Source organism: Antedon bifida, chromosome 6, assembly GCF_963402885.1.
Source record: "Antedon bifida chromosome 6, ecAntBifi1.1, whole genome shotgun sequence".
NCBI classification, from domain to species: Eukaryota; Metazoa; Echinodermata; class Crinoidea; order Comatulida; family Antedonidae; genus Antedon; species Antedon bifida.
Genome location: NC_136231.1, coordinates 1,667,960 through 1,680,212, shown reverse-complemented (window position 1 = coordinate 1,680,212; position 12,253 = coordinate 1,667,960). Strand labels below are relative to the sequence as shown.

The 12,253-nt window shown below is 34.5% G+C and overlaps 3 protein-coding genes across 3 annotated transcripts in view; 1 reads left to right on the top strand and 2 right to left on the bottom strand.

Moving 5' to 3' along the window:
* Positions 1 to 1,368: 1,368 nt before the first annotated feature.
* LOC144845069 (uncharacterized) lies at positions 1,369 to 9,542 on the bottom strand. Its single transcript, XM_078702205.1, has 10 exons — positions 9,384 to 9,542; positions 7,610 to 9,140; positions 6,691 to 6,876; positions 5,848 to 6,047; positions 5,435 to 5,578; positions 5,124 to 5,180; positions 4,339 to 4,393; positions 3,673 to 3,866; positions 3,318 to 3,344; positions 1,369 to 2,535 (listed from the first exon to the last, which is right to left on the bottom strand). The coding sequence occupies exons 1-10, from the start codon at positions 9,454 to 9,456 to the stop codon at positions 2,309 to 2,311; spliced, it is 2,694 nt and encodes an 897-aa protein (XP_078558331.1). The 5' UTR covers positions 9,457 to 9,542; the 3' UTR covers positions 1,369 to 2,308.
* The window catches only part of LOC144845068 (E3 ubiquitin-protein ligase HACE1-like), an 83,412-nt gene continuing 78,367 nt past the window's right edge, over positions 7,209 to 12,253 (bottom strand). The window contains exon 25 of the transcript XR_013612491.1: positions 7,209 to 7,218. The gene's annotated coding sequence lies outside the window, so the exon portion shown is untranslated. The remainder of the gene's footprint in view (positions 7,219 to 12,253) is intronic.
* On the top strand, positions 9,773 to 11,877 carry LOC144845120 (uncharacterized). The gene is made up of 4 exons (XM_078702274.1): positions 9,773 to 9,921; positions 10,566 to 10,862; positions 11,381 to 11,507; positions 11,728 to 11,877. The coding sequence occupies exons 1-4, from the start codon at positions 9,855 to 9,857 to the stop codon at positions 11,765 to 11,767; spliced, it is 531 nt and encodes a 176-aa protein (XP_078558400.1). The 5' UTR covers positions 9,773 to 9,854; the 3' UTR covers positions 11,768 to 11,877.

Genomic DNA, 12,253 nt, shown 5'->3' with positions numbered 1-12,253 from the left:
TGTTTGACGTCACTTTACATTATGAGCCAGGCACATAATCTTATTTTTAAATCAAACTTTACACACAACACAAATAATTACCCTGTAGAAACAATATACCATTCATCCTAACACTTCTATTACTCTGACATCTACCCACATTTATATACCACATCCTTAGTTAAAAGAAAGTACTTGTGCTGACGTGTATAAACTATAATTTATTACTTTAAATTCACTTTAGCATTAAATTAAAAGATCTTTTTTAATCAAAAGGACATAAAGTGCACGTGACCAAAAGGCGCGTGCATAAACACAAACACACTGAATTATTATGTTTATTTTTTGTTATGTACTTAAGATGTATTGTCCTTCTGAAAAAAATATTTTTTTTGTTGAATATGTCATTTTAATATCACATAATAGTTATTCACTTTGACAAAAAATTGAACCGAAAATTATTTACTTGAAAAAAACTGTAATTTAAAGCAAAAATAGTCCAAATTGGCTGCAAGCCAATGGGATTGGTTGAATTTAACCGTTTATTTTGTCACTTTATAACTGAAAACATTATTTTCTTGGTTTTTTTTTCTACGGAAGTGATCAACTTTGTTAAAACTACAAAATGTCCTATTCAAAGTCTGATTTAATTAATCTTCATTTTTCCTGTCTTTGGCGGACAATACATCTTTAAAGCAAATGTGGTCAAGGAATATATCTGCTGAAACGAATTCATACATACAATAAAATAGTTCAATTTATTATTTTTTGTTTAATTCACATTTATCATACAGTAGTATTATACGGTAATTTTGATACCACTCTGTGCATGGGTGCAAAAGCAAAAATATAACGTATAAAGTATATAACAAACAAATAAATATTGTATTTGAATTACTGTGATATTCTTTATTTTTCTTTTACTAAAGAGAGGCCGTGTAGGGATACGTCACTGATATAATTTGATTATGTTTTAATACGTTAATTTGTTCGGATAGAATCATTAGAGCAAGTACCTTAATAACAAAGTATTTTGTCTATAAAACAATACAAGGGGAAGATGATTCATCCTGACCTGTTTTACATAAGCGCCAATACTGCAATGTCCTCTAATAACATTAATGTGTCGCAGACCATTAGCTGGTCGCGGTCCAAGTCGTGTCAATAAACCCCACCGATCACGTAGAAGATATAAAACATCAACCTAGGCCTAGATACAAACAATATGTTTCTAGACACAATTCTGTACATTTTGCTTCGTAATGGCATTTATTTGTTATGGAAATAATTGTAATCAGAAAATCTTTGCGTTGCAAACATTTGACGAAATACTAAGGGCTAGCTCAAACACGTATTTGCCTATTGAGTTGCCCCCCCCCCCCCCCCCCCAGATTCTCGTGGTACTATTATATGTCAATAAACAACATCTGCGGTGTCTTGTCCGTCCGCTGACTACAACACATGGGTTACTGTTTCTATATCCAATCATAATTACAGGTACATGTATGTTCACTTGACACCAAGCAGTCCTGCAGTTTTTGTCTTTAAAAGCTCTGTCTACACTATCCAACTATTTTAACCAAAAAGGCGTGACGTGCCCTAATATGGTAGTGATATGACGTCATCCTGTCCATATATGGGCACATCACATAAAGTTTGATAGTGTAGACAGAACATTAGACAACACTCTACTGGCTATCGTGTACACTTCTAATCATCAATCTCATTATTATTTATTGTATTATATATTTTATTTAGTTGTTATTCTATTTGACCTGTGTATACGTCATTACTCTGTACAGGATGATCCGCAATGTGTTTGGACACGAGAGGATCAGTGCGGTAAGGACACGAGAGGATCAGTGCGACACGAAAACCATCCCACATACTTCCGGTCAACTTAATTGGCCATCATTCAAATTAAAATTATTTTGGAACCTTTTTTTGTGACTGAACATGATTAACCATAATATCAATGATTCATTGTAGCCTAGTTGATATATTTCTCTAACCCTTCGGAGGAGATGCTGAAGATATTGGAGCATGAGAATACCTCCATGAATACCCCTTTCACACCAAAAGCAAAACTCCGGAGTGTTGGTGTGAAAGGGGTATTAGTTATTTTTTGTCACGTATTCATGTTATCGTTCTTGCATACATTCATACATTGAAACTGTGATTTCAAGAACTATCTAGGTATACAATAGATGATTGAATATGACTATATAATCGTCAGGCATGGAGGCGACAATGTTAGCCGTCCAAAGCGACCAAGTCAGCGTCCAGTTAAGGCTACATGGCAGGCCTCCTTCAGAATAAGTCAGACTCATTATACATTAGGTAAGGTAGTCTTCGGTTTAGCTGGTGTTGATTTGGACTTCAACTTGGCTTTCTTTTTCAACCTTACTTTCTTTTTTCTCTCTTTTCTCTTTTTACTGTCGTCTTTTAACTTTCGAACTGTGAGACGATGAAGGTGCTTCATTACCATGAGTGCAACAAAGATTATAAAATAAACCACGAACAAACTTGACATGTAGTAGAAAGATGCCGTTAGACCTGTGCAATAAATAGTATTAATCAGATACACTGATGACAATTAATGAAGTTACAGTGATTTCTAAACATTAAAGATGAATTTTTCCTCAAATATAAAAATCAAAATTTAAATTAGACCATTTTTTACTTGTAATAAGGTTATTCACTTTTGCCAAACCAATCGACATTTTTATCATTATTTTGCTTATAAAAGACCCACCAAACAACCAAATGTAATTTTAGAAAAATACCATTGACTTCAAGACTATTTGTTCTATAAATTATGGTTTTATCTGGTAAATATTTTTTTTTAAATACACTTTCGGTCATAGTTACTATTAGGCTATGTGACAACAAACATTAGCAGTGATATATTAATAATTTAATAAACATTGTTCATAATTAAACAACGATAAGGGAAGTGAAGAGATTGGTGCTGAGAATGACATGTAGTCAGGTGGCTTAACAACACATTCTGAAATTGGAAATTGTTACATGGTGGCCAAAATCACCACATTTGGCATGGAGCTTTGTTGGGACCTGCTAATTGATTTGTGCCTAGGAGGAGCCACTCTGGTCGTATTTGATTTGATGATACGTATACGTAAAATAATAACGATGGTATGAATAGTTTTAAAATGACTATGATAATGATGTTAATTAGGATGATGATAATAGGACAACAATTGTAACAATTGTTGATTATGACGAGATCTTGATATGCAATATTTATTAGGCTTGATATGCAATATTTATTAGGCTTGGTATGCCAAGGCACACACGAATTATAAAAATAAACTTACCTTTACGATCTATCAGTGGATCAGTTACTGTAAAATATAAAACAAAAACAAGGACAAGTGTAAACAAAGCAATTATATAGATATATAGTATAATCTTTCGTCAATAGTAAATCTATTATACCAAGTTAATGCCGAAATCTACCATTTTTATTATTATACAGTTCTTTGTACAGGGACCGTACAAAGATAACTTATTGCGAAAGAGGGTTATGATTCAGCAACGATTTGTACTGGCAGACATGCTGATGAAATTGATTGATTGATGGAGTGAGAAGTGTTTTGTTATTGAAAACTACCATGTAGTGAGTGTGGCAGAGGGGGAGAGGTATTTTTCCTAGTAAGGCCTACTATATACCTGTCAATACATATGTGGTTCTCAGTTCGCCACCAACGTGACAATCATATTCGCCACTGTCCGTTTTGTTAATATTGATGATAATCAACGCGTGCGCCATTGTTATTTTGAGATGGCCCACGCCTTTACGAACTTCTTGAAGATTAAGCTCAGTTGAACCGTTTCTCCATCCGACAGGGTCGTCCACCGATGTTCTATGTAAAAAGAAAAATGCATGAGATGAACATATGCAAAATCATGATTTCTCACTTGTATGGCACGGTAAGACGGATAACCATCTAGCATGTTTAGTGATTGACAATTTATTAATAAATACGATGTGTCAACTGAACATGTGAAGATCTCTAGACAGTCCGTCATAACGTGCCATTTTAACCATTTAACACTGGCCTACTAATTCAACTATCACACATTTCAGTAGCCATAACGTTACTAAATTGTTCTGCATAAATATATACAAAATGGAAATAATCAAATAGGCAGAGAGAGAGCAACGAGAAATTCAGACTATAAAGCTAGTGTCTACATTATCAAACTTTATGTGAAATGTGATGTGCCCATATATAGACATGATGACGTCATATTACTATCATATTTGGGTACATCATACATGTTTGTCACATAAAGTTTGATAGTGTAGACAGACCTTAATATATTTTAACTTACCCTAAACATTTCAATCTTATATTGTCACCAGAATGAACTTTCCGGCGTTGTTTTACTGTAAAACAATATAAAATTATTAGACCATGAACACTGTCTTATTCGTCCATGATTAGACCTAAATATTAGTTTTTCTTTGCATTTTCGACAAGTCGCAGATGTGATCGGGCTATCTCTCGTCTCCAAGAAAAGAGCCTTCATGACCCTGTTTCTATTAATTTTCTTAAGAGAGTTCTCACGATATTTATTTTATTTCTTTAACATTTATGTTAAGGCGCCGGTTGACAGGATACAATTAAAAAATCGCAATTAAATTGAAAATTGTTATCTTGATAAAAAAAAAATAATTGTTCATGTTCTATGTCATTATGCCCTTGGAGTGTATTGGATTATTCGTTTTAATTTGAAATAAAACATGTTTAATAATCAAGAATGTTCAGAGTCTTTAATCACAATTTAGTTTAAGCTTAAAGAATTTAACATAAATTGCTATTAATTTTAATAAAATAAATCTTCGCGTGTAAATGTTCAGTGGGGAACCGGCCTTTAAAAAAGGTATTGATATAATTCGTTCAACTGGGTGAATCCATTCGTATGGATCGAATATTCCAAAGATCTGATTGGTTGCTCATTTTTGTCATCCGCATCGACAGAAGTATGAATACGCATGTGCATAAACCAACGCTTTCGCATAAACCAATAATTTCGCCCTCAGCAAAGTGTACGGTCATTGCAGTTCCTTAACAAAAACGTTTACCCGAAGTTCCTTTTAATTGTAAGATACTTACCTAGATTTAATTCCTTTAAAAGGTTCATCTTCTCTAGAATACCATAAGCCTTTTGAGCTAAAAGAAATATGTAAAAATAATCATTAGTAATTAAAATAGAAATAGAAAATACAGTCGCCTAAACAAATAATAGAAACTTAACATAGGTCATAGGTCATATTATTGTTTTCTCATTTGTCTGACTAATATAATTCGAAACGTTCTCGTCAGGCCCGATATACGACCAGTGTAGTACATTGGTTTATTACATCATTTCATGCATTCAGGGCCTATTATTAGTTTTTGAAATGGAAAGAAGAGAACTAACGAACCATCGCTGCAGGTGATGTCACACCTTTCAACAAGAACTTCATCCAAACGCTTGGCATTCTTTTTGTCGTAACGTTTGGCTTCTGCACTACCACATGGCACAGATCCAAAATACTCTTCGTGATTAAGTTTTATAAAGCAGAACCCTAATACCAAAAAGATACATTTTCAAAAAAACCATCCCTACTTAAAATTACGTTCATACACCACTGCCCGGATCCGGTGGCGCTGGAGAATGCAAATGAAAAATAATAGAAGCGCGTTCACATGGATTCCATACAAAACAGCTCAGATTTTTGTCACCGGACCGGATCCGAGCTTTATGTAAACATAGATTAAATTAGGTTAGATGATATTTCTCGCTATATATCCTGTTTAATTTCTATTATAATAACAGAGTCTTCATTATTCTTACCAAAACGTCTCCGTTCACCAGCAACGTTACACGCACTACATCGGTTCCACTCGCCCCAAATCGTGTACACGTACTCTTCTTTCAAACCTTCGTCATCTGTACGCATTTTGACAGCATATGGCTTTTCTTTGGCATCTAAATCTACAGTGTGAAGCTTTCCTGGCTTCTTTACATTAAGAATGTACGTGCTGTTTTTAAAACTATATTTAAAGTAATACAGAAATACTGTCAGTAACAGCAAGATGAAAAGACGAAGTTTTATCGTGAGTGATGAAAATGGTACGGGTTTTTACCCTCCACGTAAAAACTTTGTGTCTGAAACCAATTACAGAGTAAATACCTCGGCACTTTTAGCACATCGTACAAAAAAACAGAAGAAACCGAACAGGAGATTGGTATTATTCCTGTGACGGATTTGTGAGCAAATTTTGTTGATGCCATGGTGATATCAAACTTATGTGATGTGCCCATATATGGACACGATGACGTCATATCACTACCACATTTGGGCACATCATCACATTTTCAAACTAGTTTTATAGTGTGGAAAGAGCTTAATATATTATAAACAACAACAACCAACAGTACATGTTTGTACCCGGTTCCCGGTAGTGTATCTGGATTTCTCCAGTATCATAAGAATATTGGTAATACATATTTCACATGTATCTCCTACTGTCACATACCATAACCTAATCTTTAAACTAACCTTACATGGTACAGGCACCGCTGCATGTGATACAAACGAGATGACAGTATTACCAAATATTCCTATGATAGTGGGCAAATATTGTAGTATGTGGAGAATCGGGTAACATTTCAAGGTGATATTTATTTGTTTACCTGTTAGTCCAGCAATAATATACGCCTTTTTCTGAAAGTCTAATTTGTTTTATCATTAGTTCATTGTACGGTGTTAAAATGTAACGGTTTTTGCTTTCATCTTCATTGTCGTCAAATGTAATAGTCTTCACTTTCTTCTTTATCTTTCTCTTCCATTTAACTCCTGCTTTCTGCTGTCCTGTGATACTTTAATATAAATAAAATGCATATAAGAATGTGCGTGCTATGCACTATGCACCTCTATGATGTGTATGCAAATTGTGTACCACTCAAAAACCATATGTAACCAATGATAAAGCTGCTTGACATATAAAGCTATGTCTATACTATCAAACTAGTTTGGCAAAAAAAGTGTGATGTGCCTAAATATGGTATTAATATGCCCAAATACGGTAGTGATATGAAATCATCATGTCCATATATGGGCACATCGCATTTTTTTGTCTGATTGTCTGTTCGACAGTGTAGATAGAGCTTTAGAATATTGGAAGAATAATTAAAAAGTGAAGTATGACTGGATTTGTATTACTAGAGCGCAGCGAGAATCGTCAGAATTGAGACAGTAACATTAATACGGGCATGATGGATTGTAATTTTTTTTTTCTTTTTTAGAATTTACACCGAACTGGAATGTCTAGTATCTCTTTATTGGACTTCTTTAAAACCATTTATTAATGCATACATTTTATTGAAATGTTCATGCTAATACGTTTTATTACAATGGTATTCAAGAAAAGTATTCGAGTGTAAAATCAAACATCATTTGGTGATATTGATAATCAAAATAATCACAAGTTATAAAAACCAACAAAACGATGTAGATAACTGCGTAACTTTATTTTGTTATTCAATACAAATACTACAATCTACAATTTACAACACTTTTTAATAGTTAAAATTCGTTGAATATGCTTCTTACCACTGATCACACGGAAGAAGAAGATCTTCTCCACGGTAAGTAACGGCGGGAATAATGCGATTTCTTGTCTCTTCTTCACCGGCACAATCAAACGAGTCCCCGATGTTTCTTCTTTGGCGTCTGTGATGAAAAGCTTTCTTTATTTTATCGATAATTTTCATCTTTTCATCCTTTTTATTGTCATCTGAAGAAGATTTTCGTTTCTCTTTTTTCTTACGTTTTTTCTTCTTTTTTCCTTCTTTATTTTTCTTTTCTTTGTCTTTCTTTTTCTTTTCCTTCTTTTCTTTTACATTTTCTTTTTCCTTTTCGTCTTTATCATTCCTCTTTTCCTCATGTTTAATTTCCTTCTCTTTTGTATCACCTTCTTTCGATTTATCTTTACGATCATCCTCATCCTCTTTCAGCTCTTTACTTTGTTCTTCGTTCTCTTCATCTTCTTTCTTGTCAAAATTCTTCTCGTTTACATCTTTAAACTCTTTATCCTGCTTATCGCTATGTTCTTCTCCATTATCTTCTTCCTGCTCATACTCCTCCTGTTGCTCATCATGCATTTTTTTCTCTAATTCTTCCAACTTGTCACCTTGGTGTTCTTCACCTTCCTGTTCTTCATCTAAATCGCTCTTCTCTAACTCGTCTACCTCATCATCATCGATTTCATTCTCCAAATGATTCCTAGTATTATCTTTATCTTTCTGGTAATCTTTATCTATTTTCTTTTCTAACCGTTCATTATCATAAACATCTTGATTATCTTCTTTTTCCTTTAAATGTTCTTTATTGCCACCGTCAGATTTCACTGAATCTTTAACTGCTTCTTCTAACTTATCTGCCTCTTCCTTTCTGACATTGTCACTGTTTCTAGAGTCATAATATGAAGTATCCTTTATGCCATTACGAGCACTCGTGCCATCCTTTGATACCTTTTCCATTTCTCTGAGGTCACCGTTCTTTACAAAAGCTTGCTTTTCTTTTTTCTTCATGTTGTTGTCGTCAACAAGGCGCCCGGTGGCATCTTTATCAGTTTGTTTCTCTTTGACATTATCCATCAAGTTGTAAACAACATCAAACATTTCTTTACGTTTTTCTGGATCATCCACATCTCCCTTATATGCTGCCTCTTTTACTGCGGACAATAAATCATCCTTATTAGGAGAACCACCACTGCTCACCATCTTTTTCACTATATTCTCAATTTCTTCTAATTCTTGAACACGTTCGTTTTTATCTTTTCTACCTTGTTTAACCTTATTATTCTCATTTATCCTTTTATGCTCAGCATTTTTTTCTAAATTATTTGAATTATCAGTGAATTTTTCACGTATAGTTGACGCAATTTCTTCGCCCGGTGCGTCCAGGAAAATACCATATTGACTAAGCTTTCCAGGAATATCCTCTGGTGGTACCTTTCCGCTCTTTACATCGTCGATAATATCACCGATGTCATTGTCTATGAAGTTATATATGTACTCTTTCATTTGCTGCATTGCATCTTTCCGAAGTTCTTTCACCCATGGTGGGTATCTCTTACCAACTGGAATTAAAAAGTTAATTAGCATTCACAAATAATATACGAATCACACGTGCACAAGAAAGGATCTACGATAGGAATTTGTATCAACACTACCCCTTTTAGTCGTATGCTTGGGGCCTCCTAGGTTCAAACTTACGAACATATTAAGTAATCGGCAGTGCATCAAAAGGGTAAATTGTGTAGGCCTAGCCCTAGGGTAGCCTAGCTAGCCCTACGAAATTATAATCTATAAGTATAACTCACGTTGTTTACACTGAACAATAGGTCCAAAAGTCAGCAAGACACTCAAGATAAAAGATGCTACTTTGATTTTCATATCAAACTCTTTTTCATCCTCATGAAGAAATCATCAGCACGGTATATGTGTTACAATTTCATAGAATTTCAATTATTGGAGTTCCTATTTATACCGCGCATCAAAAGTCGCATTTCGAGGAATAACTTCACGATCTATCATTCTATATCGCAAACGCTGTGCGCACGCGTGCATATCATTATGTACGCACGTGTAACCCAGTAACGCGGGCGTGCGTGCGTAAATTATAATCAACAATGACGTATAACAGCGTTATGGTAACGCAAACAACCGCCTAAGAAGTGATACTACTCCTCTCTCTACATGGTTAAAAGAAGCAGGATGTAGGATTGTATATAATTTATATGTATATATTTTAGAAAGCAAATAATATCCTTATTTGTGTTTGTACTAATGAAATGCATTTAAAGTTTTTAGGCCTAATTAGTCTTATAATATTCGTATCGGAACAGGTTACGGCAAATAGTAAGTACAATATTTAATTCGATTTTAAAAATTGTAGGCGTGACGTGTAGAAGCTAACCTAGAAAAGTAAGCAGGTATAGTAGGCCTACTAACTAAGCATAGTAATCAAGCCTAATCTGATGTAATATTTTTATAGCCTATAGGTAGCCTAGTAAACAATCCTTTGCTCAGACCTATCCTTTTCCTTAGTCAATAGGCCTAGGTTATAAGGTATAGGCCTACACTCGTGCTAATGTTTTACATGTATTCAGATGTTCTCAATTGAAGTAGGGTTAAGCTCTGTCTACACTATCACACTAGTTTGACAAAATGTGATATGCTTAAATATGGTAGTGATATGCTTAAATATGGCAGTGATATGCTTAAATATGGTAGTGATATGACATCATCATGTCCATTATTATATGGGCACATCACATTAAGTTTGATAGTGTAGACAGAGCTTTAGGGCTATTGTTGTATTTCCTTTCCCACATTATCAATCCAGCAAATTAGAGCAGAAACATTCTGTTTATTTCATTTAATTATCTTTGTATTAGTATCAACTATGTTAAAGCTTAGTGACATTGCAGCAATTTACCTTGTGGTTGGCTTATGCATAGTCGCAAATCGATTACAAATATATGTCGTTGTAATATTTTTAGACTTCTTAATCGAGGAGTGGGTTGAACAAGGCCGCACGGTCAACCTAGCGTGCAAGTCCGAACCCGTGTTGAAGTACCAGAAAAATGCCAAGATCCAATGGAAGAAAGATGGCTGGAAACTAAACCAAACTGAAAGAATTTCTATCGACGATAATAACAATGTTGAGATTCTAGACTTACAACACGATGATAGAGGGGCATACGACTGCGAGATAAATCACGGTGAAGATGAGAAAGCGGTCGCAAACACGGTGTACCTTCATTTTGGATCAACTGGACACGCGATGGGTGAATCTGGTAATACTATCTATTTATAGCAACTTTGAGAATTATTTCAGTGCTGCTGACAAAGCAGCTTGCCAAAAATAAAACATTAGAAAAGGTGACAGATTGACAAACACAGCCATGCCGATATATCTGATACGATAAAGATCAAACATTGTCACCATTTTCATTTATCGGGATTTATCAAATTTCTCATTATCTCAACTTTGTCAAAATGTATGATTCGCTTCAGTAATAAATGACACTAGTTGCATCTTAAATCACTACTCGTACTTTAAAAGCATTTTCCACTTTTACTGAAATTCACAAGATTATGTATGAACGAACATCCGTTAGTTAGTACGTTAACCGCGGTAAACATTGCGTTAACCGCGGTAAACATTGTGTTAACCGCGGTAAACATTGTGTTAACTGCGATACACGGAGTAATATAATCTTGACACGGCCCCTTAACTTTTGTACAATTTATTTATCACGTGATATGATATACTGCATACCATTCAACATAAATGCAACATTTTTATTTTAAGATTCGTGGTTAAATCAACAAAACGAAGTTCTTGGATTGGACAATATCTTGGTAGTTTCCCTAATGCTATGCATCACTATGCTAGTTGGTTGGACAGTCTCTCTTGGGTGCATGCGATATAAATCAAGGTAAAATTAACGTTTTATTTGAATTTTTGATTTGTATACGGCTACCTTCCGATTAACGTTCGCAACTCAAAAAGTATGTAATTCAATTAAAGAAAGCAAATAGTATTACAGTAGTATTTATTATATTAATCCAATAATATTGAAAATGAAAGTATTATTTTTATAGTAACGCGAACCATCGTACACAAAATAAAAATCTGGCATTTTTTAATTTACACAGATCGGCGGGTGGTGACGACGAAGACCCGGATGACGATTAATTCAAAACAAAATGCGTAAACATCTTTCGAGTTTCAAGAATATATTAATATCATTTAACAAAAAAAATAAATAAAAAATGTTATCTTTTTACAAACTGTTCGTCACGTCTAGTTGTGTCTGACAAAAACATGATAGTAATAGTCCCAGTGAGTGGTTGTATTCGTTTACACTTGAGTGTAAATTGGTGAATACACATGGTTCGAATGTAATTTTATTAATCCTCTGATTTCAAATTGTGTCCCATTGTACCTTCAATCCCGATTCGTACCGATGATGTACGAACGATTACGAGTGTATACAAGCACGAAATACCTTCCTTAAACGAATACGTGGGACACGATGTGACAGCTGTGAGAAGTGTGTGTAAATAAGTGAGTGAGTGGGCGGGCGGTGTGAGTGAGTGGGGGGGGGGGGGGGGGGCGGTGTGAGTGAGTGAGAACTGAAATGAGGAAAATAATTGATTTAATTAATTGACCAACGAAAAA